The sequence below is a fragment of the Neoarius graeffei genome, chromosome 17, assembly GCF_027579695.1.
Source record: "Neoarius graeffei isolate fNeoGra1 chromosome 17, fNeoGra1.pri, whole genome shotgun sequence".
Lineage (NCBI taxonomy): Eukaryota > Metazoa > Chordata > Actinopteri > Siluriformes > Ariidae > Neoarius > Neoarius graeffei.
Window position 1 is genome coordinate 47,491,276 of NC_083585.1, and position 25,218 is coordinate 47,516,493.

The 25,218-nt window shown below is 43.9% G+C and overlaps 1 protein-coding gene across 2 annotated transcripts in view; it reads left to right on the forward strand.

The window, feature by feature from the left end:
• The first annotated feature begins 2,391 nt into the window (after nt 1-2,391).
• Nucleotides 2,392-25,218, forward strand: part of st14 (ST14 transmembrane serine protease matriptase) — a 176,147-nt gene continuing 153,320 nt past the window's right edge. For both annotated transcript variants that reach the window (XM_060897683.1, XM_060897684.1), the window contains exon 1: nt 2,392-2,635. In XM_060897683.1, coding sequence (XP_060753666.1) covers nt 2,609-2,635 — 27 coding nt within the window. In that variant the 5' untranslated portion in view covers nt 2,392-2,608. The remainder of the gene's footprint in view (nt 2,636-25,218) is intronic.

Sequence of the window (25,218 nt, forward strand, 5' to 3'; positions counted from 1 at the left end):
TCCATAGGTGTATAGAGGCCCATTTCCAGCAACTCTCACTCCAGTGTTCTAATGGTACAATGTGTTTGCTCATTGCCTCAGAAGGCTAATGGATGATTAGAAAACCCTTGTACAATCATGTTAGCACAGCTGAAAACAGTTGAGCTCTTTAGAGAAGCTATAAAACTGACCTTCCTTTGAGCAGATTGAGTTTCTGGAGCATCACATTTGTGAGGTCGATTAAATGCTCAAAATGGCCAGAAAAATGTCTGGACTATATTTTCTATTCATTTTACAACTTATGGTGGTAAATAAGTGTGTGACTTTTCATGGAAAACACAATTGTCTGGGTGACCCCAAACTTTTGAACGGTAGTGTAGGTGTGTGTGTAATATATATGCACGCACACACGTGTATGTTTATATATATATATATATATATATATAAAAAATCTCATTATCTGTAGCCGCTTTATCCTTCTACAGGGTCGCAGGCAAGCTGGAGCCTATCCCAGCTGACTACGGGCGAAAGGCGGGGTACACCCTGGACAAGTCGCCAGGTCATCACAGAGCTGACACATAGACACAGACAACCATTCACACCTACGGTCAATTTAGAGTCACCAGTTAACCTAACCTGCATGTCTTTGGACTGTGGGGGAAACCGGAGCACCCGGAGAAAACCCATGCGGACACGGGGAGAACATGCAAACTCCGCACAGAAAGGCCCTCGCCGGCCCCGGGGCTCGAACCCGGACCTTCTTGCTGTGAGGCAACAGCGCTAACCACTACACCACCGTGCTGCCCCATATATATATATAAAAATTACATACATATATATGTGTGTGTGTGTGTAAAATATATACTGTATGCACACGCACACACAGACATGTATATATAGACATGTTATATAAATGCGCTGTGAAAGTAAGTATACAATAAGGATTATTCCAGTATTATAATAGTGGTGCTAGGTTTCATTTAATACTAACATTTTGTTTTTCATTACTGTATACCTACTTTTGCAGCCCTGTGTGTGTGTGTGTGTGTGTGTGTGTGTGTGTGTGTGTGTGTGTATGATCAAGTTAACAAGAGAACAAGGGTGGCAGTAGGCTACAACCTGTAGAAACACAAAACATGTATAAGTACATAAACACAATTATGGTGACATTCATAATGTCAGAATATAATTTACCACATTCAAACAAATGATTAAATATACAAATGTGGATCATTGTGCATCACTCTTAAATGTACAATCCTGTGCAGAAACCTTAGGCACCCTGTTTTTGGGACAAAATTTGAGAGAGATTTTTATGATCGAGTCAGTATAAAAACATCTCCAACTTCCAAGCAGAAGTTTTCCAGGACAAAATAAATTTTACAGGAGAAAAGAAAAAAAAAAAGTTTCCCAGTAAAGACAGCAGCATATTACCTAAGAGGCCACTTTTCAGACGAAAATAAGAGATAAATAAAAACCAACCAACCCACATAAAACCTGCTAAGTTTTCTGCAAAAATAAGACACAAGTGTGAGAGTACAAATCTCCAGAAGAGCTGTCTGCTTCTGTAAAACAAAGAGAAAGACAGAAAATGAAAGAGAGAGAGAGAGAGGGATGACAGCATGTATAGTACCTGTTACCTGGCAGTTACAAGATAAACTAATCATCACAAGTCACCTCTGTTTCTGTCTTTAGCAGCAGGAAGTTTCCTCATTTCTTTAGAAAACTGCACTAACTGTCCCTCAGTCTAATATATATATATATATATATATATATATATATCATCTCATCTCATTATCTGTAGCCGCTTTATCCTTCTACAGGGTCGCAGGCAAGCTGGAGCCTATCCCAGCTGACTACGGGCGAAAGGCGGGGTACACCCTGGACAAGTCGCCAGGTCATCACAGGGCTGACACATAGACACAGACAACCATTCACACTCACATTCACACCTACGGTCAATTTAGAGTCACCAGTTAACCTAACCTGCATGTCTTTGGACTGTGGGGGAAACCAGAGCACCCGGAGGAAACCCACACGGACACAGGAGAACATGCAAACTCCGCACAGAGGGACCCTCGCCAGCCCCGGGGCTCGAACCCGGACCTTCTTGCTGTGAGGCGACAGCGCTAACCACTACACCACCGTGCCGCCCATATATATATATATATATATATATATATAAAATTTTAATTTCATTATCTCTGAAGGCATCTTTACTGTGCAGCTTTCTCTGCATGTCTTTCCTCAGACTTCTGTTCAGCACTGGAGTGTTTCTATTTATACCTGCTCGAGTTTCAGGGCTACCTGTCTGTTTCACTTCCGCTATGATGACGTAAGCAACGTCAACACGTCCAGGTGCTGGTGAAGCTTCCGGAATGTGGTTTGGGGCGTGGCCTTGGGGTGTGGTTTCTGCTCTCCTGACTGCAGTGGAGACGTGTACAGGTGCTCAGACTGCTGGAAGTCCATACAACAACAACAACAACAAAGTTGTATTTCTAAACAAACAACCTCCTTCCTGCTGAAGGTTTTCTTGCCCAGAGGACCATTTGGATTATTATTTGAGGAGACTTGCTGCTGCTGGACTGTGTGGAAGCAGAACTTTACAGTTTCTGAACAGGACCTGACTATGAATAGTACAGTCATGTATGAACCTGTGAGTACTCCTATTCATTTATTTACTTCTGGACCTGATATGGGATTGTACGGAGCCCCTCCAGTACCGGAAGCCCATTTATTTATTTATTTATTTATTTCATGTCTCGTGCGTAAAAGTTATTATCTCGTGCGCACGAGATAGGAAAAAAAAAAGTGGCGCGCATGAGATTTAAAAAATGACCTTTCGGAGCTCCTTCAGTTTGGTTTCATTTCCTTAAACTACTGTACGTTTATTCCCCCCCCCGGGTTCTGTCCGTATTATAGGTGGAGTGCATTTGTGTCTTCAATATCAAAAGGCTTGACTAAATAAACTTCGTTGTTTATTGTAGCCCTGTGATGGCCCTATTTACCATGCAAAAAAAAAAAAAAGATGTTATTTTTTGGTTAATGTATGCCAATATATGTCATATTTAGCAAAATTACTCGTGTCATTTAGAAAAAGTGCTTTTTTTTTTTGACCACAGGTAGCTCCAAAAGGGATGCACTTACATCATTCTTTATACCATAAACACATATTTGGTTCCATATCATTGGAAACATGGTTAAGTTTGAATGTTGGATGCCAGTAAGCTTTCAGACTATTTTGATCAAATTAGTATGTAATTGTGTGTAAAAAAAAAAAAAGTCCTCTCCGAGACAGCTAATTTTTCAATATAAAATAACATATATCTAAAATGGGGGCGGCACGATGGTGTAGTGGTTAGCACTGTCGCTTCACAGCAAGAAGGTCCGGGTTCGAGCCCCGGGGCCGGCGAGGGCCTTTCTGTGCGGAGTTTGCATGTTCTCCCCGTGTCCGCGTGGGTTTCCTCCGGGTGCTCCGGTTTCCCCCACAGTCCAAAGACATGCAGGTTAGGTTAACTGGTGACTCTAAATTGAGCGTAGGTGTGAATGTGAGTGTGAATGGTTGTCTGTGTCTGTGTGTCAGCCCTGTGATGACCTGGCGACTTGTCCAGGGTGTACCCCGCCTTTCGCCCGTAGTCAGCTGGGATAGGCTCCAGCTTGCCTGCGACCCTGTAGAACAGGATAAAGCAGCTAGAGATAATGAGATGAGATGAGATTTCTTTTATTCTGTTGGGAATAACATGTTTTTTTGTTTTTTCCTCCTTTTACATTACCCCCTCCCGAAACAGACTTTTGAGCTTCATGTGCTGTTTGGTTAATTCCCAGATGAGTCCCAATTAGCTTTAATATATCTGTAAAAATGTTTATATCACATCAGTGGTGTAGTGGTTAGCACTGTTGCCTCACAGCAAGAAGGTCCTGGGTTCGAGCCCCGGGGCCGGCGAGGGCCTTTCTGTGTGGAGTTTGCATGTTCTCCCCGTGTCCGCATAGGTTTCCTCCGGGTGCTCCGGTTTCCCCCACAGTCCAAAGACATGCAGGTTAGGTTAACTGGTGACTCTAAATTGACCGTAGGTGTGAATGTGAGTGTGAATGGTTGTCTGTGTCAGCCCTGTGATGACCTGACTTTCGCCCGTAGTCAGCTGGGATAGGCTCCAGCTTGCCTGCGACCCTGTAGAACAGGATAAAGCGGCTACAGATAATGAGATGAGTGGTGTAAGTGGTTAGCATGGTCGCCTCACAGCAAGAAAGTTATAGGTTCAAGCCCAGCAGCCAGTGGGGGGCCTTTCTGTGTGGGTTTCCTCCAGGTGCTCCGGTTTCCCCCACAGTCCAAAGACATGCGGTTAGGTTAATATGGGACGGCCTTGGGCTGAGGTGCCCTTGAGCGAGGCACCTAACTCCCACCTGCTCCCCGGGCGCTGTTAGCATGGCTGCCCGTTGCTCTGGGTACTGTATGTGTGTGTGCTCACTGCTTCAGATGGGTTAAATGCAGAGAGGAATTTCACAAGCGTGTGATGAATAAAGTTGTTGTTGTTCTTTCCATCCATTATTCCATCGTAAGCCCTTTAGAAGAAATAATGACCAAGAAAGCTGTCTGTATCTCATACACACTCTTTCTTTTGGCTGCTCCCGATTAGGGGTCACCACAGCAGATCTTTGATCTCCGTTGCTCCCTGTCTTCCGCATCCTTCTCTACCACACCCGCCACTTTCATGTCCTCTCTCACCACATCCATGTATCTCATCGTTTTCGTGTGCCTGGCAGCTCCATCCTCAACATTCTCCTTCCAACATGCTCTGCATCTCTTCTCAGGATGTGCCCGTACCATCTCAGTCTCATCTCTCTTAGCTTAATTCCCAACCTCTCCACATGCACTGTCCCTCTGATGTGCTCGTTCCTTATCCTGTCCAACCTCCCATCGCAAACCTTAACATCCTCAACTCCGTCCACCTCCAACTCTGCCTCCTGCCTCTTCGTTAAGGGTCTGGTCTCCAATCCATACATCACAGCTGGTCCCACTACTGTCTTATACAGCTTACCTTTCACTTTTGCTGGGCCTTTCCAATCACAAATGACTCCCGAAATCCTTCTCCAACTGCTCCACCCTGCCTGCACTCTCTTTCTCACCTCACTATCGCAGCCCCCATTGTCCTGCACAGTTGACCCCAGGTACTTGAATTCACCAACTTTCTTTACATCTACTCCTTGCATCTTCACTACACTCTCATCCCCATTCTCACTGATGCACATGTATTCTGTTTTGCTACTTCATTCCAATGCATACCTCCATCTATATAGAGTGCATGCATCTCATACACTCTATATAGCTGAAATGTACAGACGTGTTACCATGACAAGTCAGTTTATTTAATTAGATTTTTTTCCATCCTCTTACGAGGCTGTCTGCATCTGTCAAGAGCACACACACACACACTCTACCACCAGTTTGCTAGGCCTGTCACAACTTCACAACCATTCACACCAACGGTCAATTCAGAGCCGCCAATTAGCCTAACCTGCATGTCTTTGAACTCTGGGGGAAACCAGAGCACCCAGAGGAAACCCACACAGACACGGGGGAGAACATGCAGACTTCACACAGAAAGGCCCCCGTCAGCCGCTGGGCTCGAACCCAGAACCTTCTTGCTGTGAGGCGATAGCGCGAACCACTATACCACCGTGCTGCCCGTCAGTTTATTTGTAGAGCATTTTTAACAACCGACATTGACGCAAAGTAGCTTGACAGAAAAATAAAGACTTTAATCATACAAGCTAATTTAATCCAGAATAAATTGATTTATCCCTGCTGAGCAGGCCTGAGGTGTAAGTGGCAAGGAAAAACTTCCTCAGACGACATGAGGAAGAAACCTTGAGAGGAACCAGACTCGAAATGGAACCCATCCTCATCTGGGTGATAGTGTGATTTATAAATAACTCGCTTCTATAAGTGTGTCCTGTACAGTGGTGCTTGAAAGTTTGTGAACCCTTTAGAATTTCCTGTATTTCTGCATAAATATGACCGAAAACTTCATCAGATTTTCTCACAAGTCCTAAAAGTAGATAAAGAGAACCCAGTTAAACAAATGAGACAAAAATATTATACTTGGTCATTTATTTATTGAGGAAAATGATCCAATATTACATATCTGGGAGTGGCAAAAGTATGTGAACCTCTAGGATTAGCAGTTAATTTGAAGGTGAAATTAGAGTCGGGTGTTTTCGATCAATGGGATGACAATCAGGTGTGAGTGGGCACCCTGTTTTATTTCAAGAACAGGGATCTATCAAAATCTGATCTTCACAACATGTTTGTGGAAGTGTATCATGGCACGAACAAAGGAGATTTCTGAGGACCTCAGAAAAAGCGTTGTTGATGCTCATCAGGCTGGAAAAGGTTACAAAACCATCTCTAAAGAGTTTGGACTCCACCAATCCACAGTCAGACAGATTGTGTACAAATGGAGGAAATTCAAGACCATTGTTACCCTCCCCAGGAGTGGTCGACCAACAAAGATCACTCCATGAGCAAGGCATGTAATAGTTGGCAAGGTCACAAAGGACCCCAGGGTAAATTCTAAGCAACTGAAGGCCTCTCTCACATTGGCTAATGTTAATGTTCATGAGTCCACCATCAGGAGAACACTGAACAACAATGGTGTGCATGGCAGGGTTGCAAGGAGAAAGCCACTGCTGTCCAAAAAGAACATTGCTGCTTGTCTGCATTTTGCTAAAGATCACGTGGACAAGCCAGAAGGCTATTGGAAAAATGTTTTGTGGACAGATGAGACGTTTGGAGAAAGGAAAATGCTGCATTCCAGCATAAGAACCTTATCCCATCTGTGAAACATGGTGGTAGTATCATGGTTTGGGCCTGTTTTGCTGCATCTGGGCCAGGACGGCTTGCCGTCATTGATGGAACAATGAATTCTGAATTATACCAGTGAACTCTAAAGGAAAATGTCAGGACATCTGTCCATGAACTGAATTTTAATAGAAGGTCGGTCATGCAGCAAGACAACGACCCTAAGCACACAAGTCGTTCTACCAAAGAATGGTTAAAGAAGAATAAAGTTAATGTTTTGGAATGGCCAAGTCAAAGTCCTGACCTTAATCCAATCGAAATGTTGTGGAAGGACCTGAAGCGAGCAGTTCATGTGAGGAAACCCACCAACATCCCAGAGTTGAAGCTGTTCTGTATGGAGGAACGGGCTAAAATTCCTCCAAGCTGGTGTGCAGGACTGATCAACAGTTACCGCAAATGTTTAGCTACAGTTATTGCTGCACAAGGAGGTCACACCAGATACTGAAAGCAAAGGTTCACATACTTTTGTCACTCACAGATATGTAATATTGGATCATTTTCCTCAATAAATAAATGACCAAGTATAATATTTTTGTCTCATTTGTTTAACTGGGTTCTCTTTATCTACTTTTAGGACTTGTGTGAAAATCTGCTGATGCTTTTGGTCATATTTATGCAGAAATATAGAAAATTCTAAAGGGTTCACAAACTTTCAAGCACCATTGTATGGTCAAACTGCCTGTAACCAGAAAATTCATTATAGTTTTAGTATGAAATCTATTTTGTTGACGTTATTAACTGTTCGTTGATGGAGACTCGAGTGCAAGACTGTTCCTGATAACTTTAGGACTGCAGTTATCATAACATTTTGTCGTCGTAAATCATTGTAGCAAAACTGTTCGTGTCCAGAGCCATCTAAGTGTATCAACGTGTAAATAAGCTTGTTGGACATCCCATTTCAAAACAACTTCCACTCTTCTGGGAAGACTTTCTACTAGATTTTGGAGTGTGTCTGTGGGAATCTGTGCTCATTCAGGGACAAGAGTGAGGTCAGGCACTGATGTTGTACTGGCTTGTAATTGACGTTCCAGTCATCCAGAACGTGCTCAGTGGGGTTGAGGTCAGAGCTCTGGAGTTCTTTAATGAGAAACTCATCAAACTGTGTCTTTACGGGCCTTGCTTTGTGGAAAAACAGTCCCAGACCATCATCCCTCCTTCATTAAATGTTATTGTTGCTACTGTGCTTTCCAGTAGGTCATGTGCTCCTGGATGTCCTCAAACCTCGATTCATCCATCAGACTACCAAAGAGTTGAAGCGTGATTCTTCATTCCAGGGAACACGTTTCGATGACTCTGGGGTTCAGTGGTACTGTGGTTTATGACGTTCCAGTCGATGTGTGTTACTGTGAATAGTAATATTAAGTTTGTGTGAAGCTGCTTGGCCATGGAAAACCATTTCATGAAGCTCCTAGAAAGGTAGCATCCTGTGAGAGTGCCATGTTTGAAGTGACAGCTCTTTAGCATGACCCATTCTACTGCAAATGCTCATCTATAGAGATTGTGGCTATGTACTTATTCGTTATACTGGTTAGCAATGGGTGTGGAGAAAGCACCTGAACTCAATCATTAGAAATAATTGTCCATATACTTAAGGTGGCATGGTGGTGTAATGGTTAGCACTGTCACCTCACAGGAAGAAGGTCCTGGGTTTGAGCCCAGTGGCCAACGGGGGCCTTTCTGTGTGGAGTTTGCATGTTCTCCCCATGGGTTTCCTCCGGGTGGTCCAATTTCCCCCGCAGTCCAAAGACATGCAGGTTCGGCTAATTGGTGGCTCTAAGGTGGGGTTTACATTAGACCATATCGGCTGATCATCAGATTAACGTTTTTAAAACGATTAGCGTGCAAACAGCAACACCAATACACGATTCGCGTGCACACAGCAACACCAATACACGGATACGCTCAGCTCCGCAGGCATCCTGCGCTCCAAATCACTCCGCCCTGAACAGCGAGTGCCCTCTGGAGGGTGCGCACTCCGGCCCTGCGCAGCTCACAGAGCGCACGAGTATAGCGCACGAGCAGTGATTTGGGACTGAGCCGCTGTGTGTGTGATCTCAGCGCATATCACTTACCACTTGCAAGTGGAAGGATGGCAAGCCTAAAGACAATCATAACTACACAATGGGCAGTATTTGCATCAGTATTTGCAGTATTTTCATACTTTTATACTCTTTAATGAAAGGTGATACAAGGCGGAAGTCCGCGCCGTTTTTCAGCAGTCGCGTCACATGACCAACGCCAGCGAATCAGGAAGGTGGATGTCACAGTGACGTTGTCCAATGACGACGCCAGCTAGAGCTCAGCACAGCGTATCCGCGTATTCTCAATGTTTACACAGCACCGGACCAGACACGATCTGGATTGAATACGTGGACGCTGGCGGATTCCCGTTTCCCGGCGTTTCCAGGCGTTTTAATGTAAACGGACAGTGCATCCGCGAAGAAAACAAGACCGATACGGTCTAATGTAAACTTGGCCTGAATTGACCGTAGGTGTGAATGAGCGTGTGAATGGTTGTTTGTCTCTGCGTCAGCCCTGCGATGATCTGGCGACTTGCCCAGGATGTACCCTGCCTTTCGCCCATCGTCAGCTGGGATAGGCTCCAGCTTGATCGCGACCCTACACAGAATAAGCGGTTACAGATAATGGATGGATGTTCATATACTTCTGGTCATATCGTGTACATGACAGTATAGCGAAATTCTTTCTTCTGATTTTCCAGTATGTTAGGAAACTGAGGTCAGAGTAAAGCCATGATGAAGCTCTGTGGAGTACAGAGGATCAAACAGTGCTGACCTTCTGATCAGAAACCCAAAGTCTTAACCACTGGAATGTCATGCATCGAGAGCCTATATGGTACAAGGTGGATCCTAGCTAAGACATCCATCATAGTTCACTATGCACATGTTCACACCTAGGGCCAATTTTAACATCTAGCCAGTCCATGAAACCAGAGAACCTGAAGGAGATCCACAGGGATATGAGAAACACATGCACCTTTCATGAAACTTTATGGTAATGTACCAAGTGCCCTAGTTCCTGTTTGGGTTTCGTGTCCTGTAGCATCACGACTGTCATCTTTGCATTCAATAATAACCCCAGACACTTCACAGATCGGACTGAGCCACAAACACTGCGTTCACACTGCAGGCTGAAGTGACCCAAATTCGATTTTTTCGCCCATATGTGACCTGTATCCGATCTTTTATTGACAATATGAACGACAGATCCGATTTTTTCAAATCCGACCCAGGCCGTTTGGATATGTGGTGCTAATTCCAATTCCTATCCGATCTTTTCATATGCGACTTCAGTCTGAACCCCCAGGTCGCATTCATCCGACTTGCGTCATCAACAAGCCACAAACGTCACTATTCTGCGCTGAAGTAGGCGGTGGGTCTCTCAAAAAAAGTTACAACAACATGGCTTTGATGTTCCTTTGAACGGAGGTTGCAGTCACTACCCCGCAGAACGCCTGAGCCAAAACCCTTGCCCTCTTCCTTCTCAACCTCCTCCTTAACATCAGGCTATTGTGCATGTTCTGGCTCCGTCACAACAACAACTGCATCATCGCCAGGTACTCCATGCTGGCTACTGTCATACACAGGAAACTTTAGGTTACTTCCGTAAACACTGGCCATGCTCACTGCGTGTGACGTCGTCGTATCCTGCAATGCGCATGCGTAACACTTTTTTAGGTTGCTTTTCGTTCATACTGAGGATCACATACAAGTCGCATATATTTGTTAATGTGAACGACCTCACAAAAAAATCGGATTTCACAAAAAAATCGGAATTGAGCATTAAGCCTTGCAGTGTGAACGTAGTGAAATTTAGCTCGTGTTGAACAGCTTATTTTTCTGTTTTGGTTTTTATTAATTTCATATTTCATTGGTTCCATCTAAACTTAAAACTATTTTTAAGCAATGTCACATGAGAGGAAGTGCTGTTGTACTTGAATATCAGCACAGCTGTGATGTGGCTGTAGGAACGAGCGGCCGTACTGATCTTCAGTAACAGCTGCATGACCTCGAGTGTGATCTTGCTTCTAGACAGCAGTTCTCTAAACACGTAATTAATGTTGAGTGATATTTTGGACACAATATGACCAACTGTTCTGTTTATTTCTGCTCCGCGAGCGGACATGGATTCCAAAGAAGCCTTGCTCACTTTATAACACATCGGCTAGCTGACTCACGTTGATTGATTTTTGTACATTCCTGAAAAATATCATTTGCCAATGTCCACTGATATGATATCGCTAACACGACTGTAGCAACCCCTGAAAACGTTTATTTAGTGAAACATCCCGGTGCTGTTATCACGAAATATCAGCACTCATGGAATGCAGCTTGACCAATCAACCAATGTCATTATAAACTTGAAGAACTTTTTAAATAATAGGAGACATAAAATCAGTATAGGTTGGGTAATAAAATAAATCGCCGATTGGGTGGTGTGAATTGGCCTGAGGCAAAGTAGATGAGTTCACTATCTAAGAACATCCCAAAATGTTTAATCATGTTTTATTTATCCATCCATCTGTCCTCGTCACCCCCAGTGAGGCATAAAGGCCAATTTATGCTGACAACCCAGTCCTCGCAGATAGCGTCGCAGACAGTGTCTGCGTAGCTCCCCGACCTTCGCAGACGCTCTGCGCGCACCTCCCAAAAATTGTGACCACCGCAGACAGCCTCGCAGACAGCGTCGCAGACAAGAGGGCTCTGATTGGTCCACTCTACATCCGCTGTACACGCACTTCCGCTTCCCTACTTTCCCAGTTTGTTTTGTTTTCACAACCGCCATTTTTAAAAACACGAGCGAAGATGGAGCAGCATGAAGAGCGGTTGATTGAGGAAGTACGGACATCTATACGACTCCAGTTCTAGTCGTTATTAAAAAAAAGTTCTAGTCATTATAAGTAACCGGAGGATAAACACTCCACTAACCACACCCACCAACTACTCCTAGCGACTTCGCGCCCCCTTGCGTTGTGGTGGTGAATAACATCGCGCACGCCTATTACTCCCCGCTCAACGATAAATTACAACTGTCTGCGAAAACCTATCTGCGAAAGCCTTGTCGCAAGAGCATGCAGAGGCCTTAAGGCCGCAAAGAGCTCACTCCACTTCCTACGGTCTTTGACCACCACCTGCGCCTCTCCCCATGTTAAATTGTCAAGTCAAGTCAACTTTATTGTCAAATATGCTATACATGCTCGACATACAGCACAGATGAAATATCAGTCCTCTCTGACCCACGGTGCAAACAGGCAATGCAATAAATAAAAATAGAATAATTGAAAAAAACAACAATATAAACAGTATAAACACTCTAGATAGGAACTCGACAGATTAAACACTCAAACAATATAAACATCATCATCATCTCTAGCCGCTTTATCCTTCTACGGGGTCGCAGGCAAGCTGGAGCCTATCCCAGCTGACTACGGGTGAAAGGCGGGGTACACCCTGGACAAGTCGCCAGGTCATCACAGGGCCGACACATAGACACAACAATATAAACAGAATAAATAAACAGTATAAACACTAGATAAGAACAAGACAGACTAAACACTCAGACAATATAAACAGTATAAACACTCTAGATATTAACTAGACTAAACACTCATATATACACACACACACACACACACACACACACACACAAATTGGTACAAATAACCAAACAGTCAAGGGCACTTGAGGTATAGCAGGTAAACATGAAATAAGCAGAATAAACAAACTAGCAGCTGTTAAGGTGAGGTAGTGCAAATGAGCGAGGTAAAGTGAGATGTACGATCCCTGAGTTCAGTGTGTGTTAATGAACGATGAGATGTATGCATACTGTATGTGTGTGTGTTGGGAGGGGAAACTGTGAAGATGACTTGTCAGATGCTGAAGGGGGGGCAGGGGGGTGTGCGAGCAGAATCTGTGGCAGAGGGGGGAGGAGGGGCAGAACAGGGAGGGAGTTGAGCCTCCTGACCGCCTGGTGAAAGAAACTGTTCTTGAGCCTGCTGGTTTTGGCCCGGAGACTCCACAGTCTCCTCCCCGACGGCAGCAGGCTGAAGAGGCTGTGAGATGGGTGGGTGGGGTCACCTGCAATCCTGATGGCTTTGCGGGTGAGGCGGGAGTTAGAGATATCCATAAGAGAAGGGAGAGAGACACCAATGATCTTCTCAGCTGCTCTCACGATGCGCTGCAGAGTCTTGCAGCAGGACACGGTGCAGGCGCCGTACCACACGGTGATGCAGCTGGTCAGGATGTTCTCGATGGTGCCTCTGTAGAATGTGTGCATGATGGGGGCCGGGACTCTTGCTCTCTTCAGTTTGCGGAGGAAGTACAGACGCTGTTGGGCTTTTCTGGCCAGTGATGCGGTGTTGTTGTTCCAGGACAGGTCTTCAGAGATGTGCACACCCAGAAACTTGGTGCTGCTCACCCTCTCCACTGCACCCTGGTGCAAATCCTGGCCAGGATCCTAGCAGGATCTTACCAGGATACTAACCAGGATCTTGTACAGGATCTGAAATATAATCCTAAAGGATCTTGTCCAAGATCCTACAGGATCCTAACCAGGATCTTGTACAAGATCCTGGTAAGATCCTACAGGATTTTGTGAAGGATCCTACAATATCCTACAGGATCTTGAACAGGATCCTGTAGGATCTTGAACAGGATCCTGTAGGATCTTGAACAGGATCCTGTAGGATTATATTTCAGATCCTGTACAAGATCCTGGTTAGGATCCTGGTAAGATCCTGCTAGGATCCTGGTAGGATCCTGGCCAGGATTTGCACCAGGGCAGAAGGCTGAAACTCATCAAATGTTCTGCTATAGAAGCCAAACTTGTATGTGTGTACCAGGATGATGTTGATGGTATTGATGGCTATGTTTCTTCCACCTTGAAGAGTTATCAACATGATTAATTAACCATATTGTAAGACCTGACTTCTTTTTTGGTAGAAAAGGTTAAACAAGTAAAGCCTATTCAAAGGGTGTTCTGAATAGCCATTATTGTTTTAATTAACATTTAAGAGGGTGCTTGCATTCATTTTCATAAAGAATCAGCTGTGACCCAGGTATATGCATACTTTTAGATGAATCACATTATTATGAAGGTTATTTTTCAACCAAACATGCTGTTGATTGTACTAGGTTTCATAGTTGAATAAATATGGAACACTGCTCTTTATAACTTTATTCAAGCAAACTCATGAAAACTGTAACTCTGAAATATTATCATGGAATAGTTAAAATTGTCTTCCATATTCACATTATTATGTTTTGTTGAAATAAAGGTCATCATATTTAGCTATATTTAAACCCTAAATCACATATAGTATGTGTGAGCCCTCTTCTGCTCTTGTACAGAAGGATATTTATTTAAGTTTCAAAAAACCTTGCAAAAAAACTTTAAATGCACTATCTATTCAAGAATTTAGGGCTAGCAAGCCTTGTTTTCATGCTACCCTGAATTTGCTGAATCAGAGTATTGGGAATTCGTTCGGCAAGAACCTACTCAGGATCCTGTTGGTATCCAGTTAGGATCTTATTCAGGATCCTACTTAGGATCTTGTTAAGATCCTACAAGAACATACCCAGGATCCTGTTGGTATCCAGTTAGGATCCTGTTCAAGATCTTGTTTAAGATCCTACAAGATCCTACACAGGATCCTGCTGCAATTGAGTTAGGATCTTAAACAGGATTCTGTTCAAGATCTTGTTTAAGATCCTGCAAGATCCTACTCAGGATCCTGTTGGTATCCAGTTAGGATCTTATTCAGGATCCTGTTCAAGATCTTGTTTAAGATCCTACAAGATCCTACTCAGGATCCTGAAGCATTCGAGTTAGGATCTCATTCGGGATCCTGCTCAAGATCTTGTTTAAGATCCTACAAGATCATACTCAGGATCCTGAAGCATTTGAGTTAGGATCTTATTCAGGATCCTACTTAGGATCTTTTACAGGATCCTGATACTTTTTCAAGATCTTATACAGGATCCTGTTCAAGATCCTATCACTTCCAAGATTGTGGCTCCTTCTAGGATCCTATTTAGGATCCTGCACAGGATCTTATATAGGATCCTATTTCTACTTAGGGTCTTAAATAGGAATGTAATCCTGTGCAGGATCCTATTTCTACATAGGATCCTATTCAGGATCTTAAATAGGATCCTGTTCCTATGTAGGATCCTATTCAGGATCCCATTCCTAAATAAGATCCTACCAGGATCCTACAGGATCCTGTGTAGGATTTGCACCAGGGCAGCACCGTCGCAGTTTCAGTAACACCGTTTGTCCAGGGTGGGGGAGTTAACCCCACACCAAACCCCCATATTAGAGGGCCACCAATATGGTGGGTTTTTTAATTTGTGGTTTTCTCTCCTAGAGCTGCCGTGTTCAGCAATACCAGGGGCGCCACAAAGAGGCACAACAGACGGTCTTCGTCAAGGGAGAGGCTGGATGTTAGGGCCACTTGCCAGTTGGCCATGTATTACACTTCACAAGCATAATGTGACAAAAACGTACATTTGTGAAGCGTAATATTTTATTTATAGCAGCTATAAATTGTTGTTCCCTCTCCGGCCTTTCTTTTTTTCACCTCCTGTGTCTTGAAGTTAATCAAGCAAAAATTGCTCATCATGGTCCTGCAGAACTGAAAAAATGCAAAGTCCTCACTTTGCCATAGTCAGGGATGTGATTTTTCCGTGAATTCGCGGAATTCCGCTTTTTTCACCTCAAAACTTGAAGAAAATTTTTTTTCCGATTTTTCCCTCATCCACATTCGTATCCTATTCGTTCCGACTTTGTTTGAAAGATGGCAGCCTCGGATTTGCATCTTTACGCTCGATCACGGAGGCTGCCATCTTTCAACTCTTTGTTTGAGGCGAGCTTACGTACAGCTATCTAACAAGCGCGTTCATTGGTTGTTACAGAGCGATGAGCCAATCACGTACCTCGTTTCATCTCAATGACGTAATTGCGTAATTACGTCAATGAGATGAAACGAGGTACGTGATTGGCTCATCGCTCTGTAACAACCAATGAACGCACTTGTTAGATAGCTGTACGTAAGCTCGCCTCAAACAAAGAGTTGAAAGATGGCAGCCTCCGTGATCGAGCGTAAAGATGCAAATTGAGTTAAAGAAATCGACAGAATAGTGAAAAAAAAGTTCCGCTGGGAATGGTTGGAGAAAAACCGCGTCTCGCCTCGGGGCGAATTACGTCACAAGGCGCGGGGCTAGCGGGCCCTGCTTGCGCTGGTTCTTTGGGGGGTGTGTGAGTGAGTGTGTGTGTGTGAGAGAGAGAGAGAGTGTGTGTGTGTGTGTGTGTGTGTGTGTGTGAGAGTGTGTATGTGTGTATGTGAGTGTGTGTGAGTGAGTGTGTGTGAGCGAGAGAGTGAGTGAGAGTGTGTGAGCGAGAGTGAGAGAGTGAGTGAGTGTGTGTGTGAGCGAGAGTGAGTGTGTGTGTGAGCGAGAGTGAGTGTGTGTGTGAGCGAGAGTGAGTGTGTGTGTGAGCGAGAGTGAGTGTGTGTGTGAGCGAGAGTGAGTGTGTGTGTGAGCGAGAGTGAGTGTGTGTGTGAGCGAGAGTGAGTGTGTGTGTGAGCGAGAGTGAGTGTGTGTGTGAGCGAGAGTGAGTGTGTGTGTGAGCGAGAGTGAGTGTGTGTGTGAGCGAGAGTGAGTGTGTGTGTGAGCGAGAGTGAGTGTGTGTGTGAGCGAGAGTGAGTGTGTGTGTGTGAGCGAGCGAGAGTGTGTCAGAGTTGCATGTTGACCATTAAATTGGCTTGAATTTGTTAATCATGACAAGTTTTTTCTTGTGTGTTTGCTTGCCATTTTAGTACAATTTTTAAGTCAGAAAACCCCAGAACCCAGGAGCTTCAAGGGGCTTCCCCCCTTGTCCCCCCACCAGGCTGCTGCCCTGGACCAGCTGGGGGCTTGTGGCCCCCAGACCCCCGGCTAAAATTTTCAGATAATTTCACCAGCCCCAGATCACATCCCTGCTTAGTGGAAAATGTCAGCTTTTCCAGCTTTACATCTGACTGTTAAAAAAAAAAAAAGGTGTCTAATGAATATCAAGCAATTTGGATAAACATTTGATGGAATGCTGTTGTGCAACATGAAGGATTTTAAAGTCACTTGTTAATAGCAGGAAGTATAGTTTTGCAAAAATGAGCATATACTTCCTGTTTCTGCTGTGTATTGAATATTTTGTACATGCTGTAGCCTGTCTTTTGTTTGTTTAAGCGCAAGCAAAACACTAATAGTGCATGGGTGAAAAGATACCGGAGTCACATGCTGTGTACTTTTTATTGTGGCATTCTTGGTAAAGTGTAAATAGGTGACACACCTAGTGACATGATGATTAACAAGGTGCTGGTTTTGAAAGCAGGGCGGCACGGTGGTGTAGTGGTTAGCGCTGTCGCCTCACAGCAAGAAGGTCCGGGTTCGAGCCCCGTGGCCGGCGAGGGCCTTTCTGTGCGGAGTTTGCATGTTCTCCCCGTGTCCGCGTGGGTTTCCTCCGGGTGCTCCGGTTTCCCCCACAGTCCAAAGACATGCAGGTTAGGTTAACTGGTGACTCTAAATTGACCGTAGGTGTGAATGTGAGTGTGAATGTTTGTCTGTGTCTATGTGTCAGCCCTGTGATGACCTGGCGACTTGTCCAGGGTGTACCCCGCCTTTCGCCTGTAGTCAGCTGGGATAGGCTCCAGCTTGCCTGCGACCCTGTACAGGATAAGCAGTTACGGATAATGGATGGATGGATGGGATTCTGGTCTGGTGAAGAACATGCAGCGGTGGCTGGTTTAAATAAACTAGCAGGGTTAAACCCCTCCCTGTCTTTTAAAAACAAAACACTGTAATGTCCGTAGAAGTTTTTGTTTTTAAAATACATATTATCATCAGGGAGCAGCACGGTGGTGTAGTGGTTAGCGCTGTCGCCTCACAGCAAGAAGGTCCGGGTTCGAGCCCCGGGGCCGGCGAGGGCCTTTCTGTGCGGAGTTTGCATGTTCTCCCCGTGTCCGCGTGGGTTTCCTCCGGGTGCTCCGGTTTCCCCCACAGTCCAAAGACATGCAGGTTAGGTTAACTGGTGACTCTAAATTGAGCGTAGGTGTGAATGTGAGTGTGAATGGTTGTCTGTGTCTATGTGTCAGCCCTGTGATGACCTGGCGACTTGTCCAGGGTGTACCCCGCCTTTCGCCTATAGTCAGCTGGGATAGGCTCCAGCTCGCCTGCGACCCTGTAGAAGGATAAAGCGGCTAGAGATAATGAGATGAGATGTGAACACTCCAACCGTACCCAGACCCCTTTAAAGCGAACCGAATTGAGACCACCTCAGGAGGTGGTCTCAGTACGGTTCGCTAAAAATCAACGGTACGGTTCGCCTAATCTGCGCATTGTGAACAAAAAGCGCACCAGGTTCACTTCGCCTTTTTCACTGTAGTTTAACCTTCTTCGTTTGCCGTAGTTGGTCACGTGACTGTAGCAGGGAAACTCAACTTCCTTTTGGAACTTACCAGCCGTTGTTTTGTGCTCATAGATAGCCGGAATAAATTTATTTTCCTTAATCCGCACTATTTTGATCAAAGAATACAGCAGGGCAAGCATGGCAGCAGACATTTTGATTCAAGAGAAAATTACCCAGAATTCCGTGCACTGGGGGTCTGAGGGCTCTAGAGGTCCTGGTGTGAACAGAAAGAGGACTGAGGCCCCATCAAAGCTTAACTGGACCAGAAAGAGAACCCAGTCCTCTTTGTAATAAATTCACAGTGTGAACACAAAAAGAACAGTTCTTTTTCTGTTGGTCCACTTTTTGGTCCAGTTAAAGAGGACCGAGTCTGGTTCCTTTAAAGGGGACCAGGTGTGAAAACACCCTAAAAAACAATAACAATAACAACACTGCTTCAAGTTCAGCATGATTTAAACCATTTACACCAGTGCCACATTTTATAGTTTTTTTTTCTCACGCTTTGTAAAGGCTCACCAGTGAGCATAACATGAACTTGTCCTGCCTACAACAGCTGAATGTGGCGATTTCCATGTTGCTCAGCAAAACGCTTCATAAATGTATCGAGATCTAATGCTTTTGTGCACTTTGATTCAATGCTGAGTACAGCCAAACTTGATAGTCTCTTTTCTGTCATAGTTGACCGCAAATAAGTCTTTATGACTTTATGTAGGATTCAAAGTAACTTTACAATGTTTTCCTTGACAGACGTTGAATCGATATTAACTTTTGTGGCCGACTTTACACAAAACTAATGTCAGACCTAGCTAACATTACATGTATAGTTAGCTAAATAACGTTCTCCAACCTGATTTTTATTCTCTCAAAATCAGCATCGCAACTATGCTAGCACTGTTCATTCATTATAATTTCATTTCTTGATGGATGGTTAATCAGCTTTTACCTCTTTCCTCCCGTGTCTCCTTTCCTCGCGACTCCTGGCTCCCTCGCTTCGCGCCTCTCAATTTTCCAAAACAACCAATCTCTGGCGTTATCTCGTGCTGCATTCGCCGCAGTCGGACATTGGAAATTCGCGCACGTAAATGTCAAATTGGCCGTAATTTTTCTTTGAATTCGTCGCTGCCAACTGGGGTGGCAGCAGGGGTGGCAAGGCTTTCTTTTAGGGTGGCATTTGCCACCCTATGCCACCCCGGTAGATCCGCCCATGATTATTTGATGTAAACAAGGTTTTAAAGTGGATTGATTTGGACTTTTGTGGAGCCAAGCACAAAAGCACCATCAATGGCCATAAGAAAAAATACATAGAAGTAGAAGCTGGACCTGATTTCTTTCTCAACCACACTGTAGATTCATGCAGCCTATTAGTGACAGTCATGACACACCCTCTAGATTTGATCTCCATTTTGGCTGATATTTTTCCAACTAGTTTGTCTGCAACCCTGTAGGACAGGATAAGCAGCTACAGATTATGGATGGATGGTTTTGAAAGCCAAGTCAGTCATGATGGAAGCAAAAGAGTGAGTGAATCGATGTGTAGGGAAAAGGGGGAAATTAGACCCCACACTTTTTAAGTTTTTTTAATAGATAGAACTTTATTGATCCCTTTAGGAGGGTTCCCTCAGGGAAATTAAATTAAATTATACCATATAATTAATAGTTATTCCACGAAATTGAGTCATACATGAGCTGATGAGACACCTAGCACCGAGTTGGCTATAAGCCATGTACAATGAGACTGAGTGGAATAATTGTTGTTGTTATATCCACCTTCACTGGGTTTTAAAAAAATGGAGCATTTAAATTTTTTTGCAAATTTGAAAAATATAGACTTTATACAGAACGTCGGACAAAATAATTTCTGCTTAGAATGTAAACAAACTGGCGAAATGACAGGAGCAATTTGTAAAAAAAAAAAAAAGCTATAATAATTTTTGAAAAAATAAAAGATATGGGGCGGCACGGTGTTGTAGTGGTTAGCACTGTCGCCTCACAGCAAGAAGGTCTGGGTTCGAGCCCCGTGGCCGGCGAGGGCCTTTCTGTGCGGAGTTTGCATGTTCTCCCCGTGTCCGTGTGGGTTTCCTCCGGGTGCTCCGGTTTCCCCCACAGTCCAAAGACATGCAGGTTAGGTTAACTGGTGGCTCTAAATTGACCGTAGGTGTGAATGTGAGTGTGAATGGTTGTCTGTGTCTATGTGTCAGCCCTGTGATGACCTGGCGACTTGTCCAGGGTGTACCCCGCCTTTCGCCCGTAGTCAGCTGGGATAGGCTCCAGCTTGCCTGCGACCCTGTAGAACAGGATAAAGCGGCTACAGATAATGAGATGAGATAAAAGGTATGTTCTTACCATCAAATACTTTTATTCCATATTTTGTTGCCTTTTTTTTTGGGGGGGGGGGGGTGAGTAGAGTTTCTATTTCGTCCTCGGTTGGTTCAGTAACACGCTCCTCCGTTTTGTTTTTCTCTACTCATGGTATATGAGCTGATAGCCTAGTAGTAGAGTAGCCAATCAGAGCTCGTGGTTGCTCGTATCCAATGAATGTGGATAGAATAGTATGGAATGTAACTTTATTAACAGCGTAATAGAATAAACAAACCCATAATTACAAATTAACCGGCATCAAATCCAGTGATAAAAGTGCAACGGTTTTCCAACAAGTCACATTTTTTTTCTTCTTGCTTCAGTCGAGCCAATTCCCTATCGGTGTGGGGCGATAAGGCTCTAGGAGAAGAGCACGACTTTCAGTTCCTATCTCATTTTACTGGGTTCAGTTATCATGCATTGCGATTGGCTCCTGACTAATCTGCTATCATGTCTGGCATGCTAGTGATAAATTCCAAGCGTTTTCAATGTAGCGGGGCTGAATAATGCCCTACAGGGCCTAATGACCCCACCACACACACACACACACTATTATTTGGTCATGAGTGAAGTCTGTGACAGAGAAAGGAAACCGGTACTTGTGTATGAGCGTGCATGCTGGTGCAAGTGTGCATGTGTGGATTTTTAAACCAGATTTTCTAGTCTGAAGAGGAGAAAGCATACAGTCATTGTACAAATACCCGGCCACGCTGAGTGACGCTGAAATAGCTGGAGAGTTACAGATACAAAGATAAGAATGAAGTCAGAAGAAAGGGTAAGCTTTAACACCATTCCTTTATCCACTACTTCATCCCTCAGTCGTAACTTTGCGTACTGGTTGTCTCATTTGAATCCTTAAAGATTGGGATCATGTCGTTTCTGTTCACTTTTACGTGCATAAGCTGCACTGCAACATGGCAAGCCGAGTTTCTGTAGGATCCCATATCAAATGTGAAGGAGTGGAGGGGGACAATCTGTACAAAATTGTGACATTTTACGTATTTTTCTCTCCCAAGTTCGTAATTGTTTTAAAGATGCTGCCGGTATCTGTGATGTACCAGTAAAGTGCATTGTTGCATGATTCATCTTCATGATATCAGTATTATATTGTAATATTGCCCAGCCCTGTTTCTATTCTCTCACTCACACACACACACACACACACACACACACACACACACACACACACGCAGTGAGGAAAAAACGGTGAACTTACAATAGACCCCTTTCACTGACGTCACCCGAAACCGGAAGTAAACAGACCCTGCGCCATATTGGAAGACCAACAAACTCGTGATTAGGGGGAAATAACGGCAGCGGTATGTGAACCCACGAGAATAAAGTGGAGTGGCAAACGACTTAAACAAACAAATCTGAGCTGTTTTATTTATGATTTATTGGCCCAACAGTAGACTTGAAAGAAACCTGTGTGAGACTTGGCAAAAAACTGTGGATATAATGGATAAGTCTGTGCATGATCTGCGGACACTTTGGTAAGCAAACGCAAGAAATTCAGATTTAAAACATGCTAAAGTGGCCCCAAGTTGATAACTGTATGAGGAGCAAGCCTCCCAGACTTCTACAATTTAATAATAATAATAATTTAGGATGGTTTGGGGCTTGCTCGCTGCTGCCAGGTTGGTTGTTGAGTAGCCTGACTGTTTTTTTTTCTTGCGTGTGGTATCATTGTTGACGTGAGGTTGTTTTTTGAACATGCCAATGCGGACACGATTTCCCCTGATGAGTTATGACTTCAGACGCGATGCGTGTGTGGAGGTGTGGAGTCCGCGTGATATGTGCGTAAGATAGGCTTCTCATGTGTTTGGAGATCCGCGCTCCGAGACAAGCGCAAGCGCCCCAAGGGAAAAAAAGGGACCCCCTGAAAATATCGGCATAGTTCGAACACTGAGTGTAGGCACTGGGTGTAAACAACAAATAGTTTACAATGTCTGGGTAGCAAACAGATGGCAGAATTGGTGTCAGGTCCTCCTTATGTTTCCATTCTCCCTTGCTGCGAGTCTTATCATATGGGTCAAACCCATCAATCACAGCCAGTTTCTCCACATACCGTGCCCTTTCTGCAGCTGGTAATGTACTCACGTAACCCGAATTATCATCCATCGTGTCACTTTACTCTCGCTCGTACTTTGTTTTATATTGTGAGTGCATGTACTTGGTCTTCCAATATGGCGCCTAACAAAATCTCGCGGCGCGGTGACGTCATGTGAAAGGGGTCTATATATGCATTTCCATTCCTGTAATTTCTCCCCGTCAGTGTGAAGTTGGAGTTCTTCCCACACAGCTTTTATCACACCTCAGCATTCATACTTAAAGGAGAACTGAAATCATTTTTAAACTTACTTTATTTCTTAATTAGTGTGTTATTCAATTACGTTTTCGGTTTTAGTAACCGTATATCGTGACTCATCTTGGCAACTAATTGCAATTAAATATTATACTTATCGGCCTATTCGGTTTGTAGCCATGTTGAATTTAGTTCGTTTGGTCCACGGCAGGCGTCGCTTATCCGCGCGATCTTCACGAGACTTGTGCGAGACTTCAAAACGTCACGCGTCAGCCAGGTGTCAGTGCCGCCATTTTGAAAACTGTTTTCCAAACGAAATGTTGCACAAAAACGAGTTTAAATGACGATTACCGCCTACTTTTTTCAAACTTTCCTGATTGCTATCAAAACAAACACAACTTCCAGCTTGATTACATCAGCATTCGAAAGAGGCCGCGTACAACTTTTGACAACGTTGGGAGATGTCGGTCACTTTGATTTCCGCTGTACGTTTTACTTCCGTCCTACGATGTCTCACACAGGTCTCAACCAATCTCGTTTACGGCCGTCGCTTTGACATATGGACTGATGTATTACAGAGCATATTTCAAACACTCATAACTTGCTATAGCAGCGACAAAATAGCGATCAAAAATGCATTCCGATATTTAATAAAATGAGAAATAGAATTTTGATGATTAAATTTGCCTTCATTTCTCCTTTAAAGAGTACCACTCCAGCATTTTAAATATGGTCAATATCAATAGTACAAGCCCTGCTTATAATAATGCACACAAGTGCAGTCACCTGATTTGCTATCACAAGCTTAAAAGTCCAAAAGCATATCAAGTTTTATTGCACATGGGCAACCAATATGGCGCCCAGGATGTGATGAGAATTCGTTGATAGCCAGGGACTAAAGGTTAAGTGTCGTCAATGTAAACATACTTGTTAGCCTGGATTTGGTCAGATGAGAGTTTTCTTTAAGTCAGTCTGGACAGCAGAGAAACCAGATATCTATCCTTGACGTGCAAGTGACGTCAAAGCAAAATAGAAACCCGGATGTCGGCCATGTTGGTGGATATACAAATGCGGGGTCAAGTGACATTCCATACAAAACAGTCACGCGTGCGCAGCTTTGTTCTTTTAGCTCTGCCATATCTTTGTGCTGTATATGGTTGTGGTCACAACAGTTCTCGTGACCGTGGCACGTTCCGATTTTTTAGAATTCTGTCCGTGATTCGGAAAGAGGGCGAGGAAACTCCTGAGGCTCAGTACGGAGAGGAGACGAGCACGGCTGAACAACATCGGCAGGGCTGATCTAACAGAAACAGCTCGTGTTTGCAGTAATCATTTTATCTCAGGCGAGATTCAAAAGCTTTCTCAATAATATCACAGAAGAATTTTATTTCGTGTCGCTAGAATTTTGCTATAAAATGAGCTTTCTCTCTTGTCGTGGTTCACTCGGTCGTTGTTATAATTTTAACACGTGTATTACCATTTCGCTTCTCGGAGCGCCAGCAAAATTATACGATAGAAACAATCCAGACTGGGCACCCACTCAGAAAATGGGCTATTTTTTTGGTCCAAGGTCGGACTTGATTCTTCAGCAACCAAATCAGATAGAACTCGATATCTGGATACTTGATAGTCGGTAGAAGCATCTTCAGAAAAGTCTGACTTTTTTTGAAATAATATGGGTCAAAACCACACATCTATCTACTCTTTGTATCAAATCTTCGCTCGACCGTTCAAATCATGGTAATATTGAGAAAATTCAGCATTGTTTACAGACACGCTTTCAGTGGCTGCCGTCCTAGTTGTTTGTATATGGGTTTGTCTCAGAAACTGGGTACTGTGGAGGTACCCCGCTAAATATACTCTGTCAATAAACGATACGGTTTTGAATGGTGATGTTGGTTTTAATTTGAAATAAAATGATGAAAGAAATAATACAGAAATGTATGTCACACACAAACCTGTTGGAAATGGACTGTATACAGACCATGATGGCCTGTGTGTAGCATGATAGCCTGATGTGAGAGGACAAACACCAGATGGAGAACTCCCAAATCAGTAAGCAGTCGATTGCATGTGTATATAGAAACTCGGTGTGTGAATACAGGTATAGACGGGCAATGTGCCATGATAGTTTATACGATCTAAAGATAGTTTAGTGACAGCTCGAAGCTGAGTGGGAGTTTATAGCGGAGCAGAGCAAAGGGCGGAGCACCGGGCAATGAAATTATCTTTTTATTTACATGAGAGATATGGG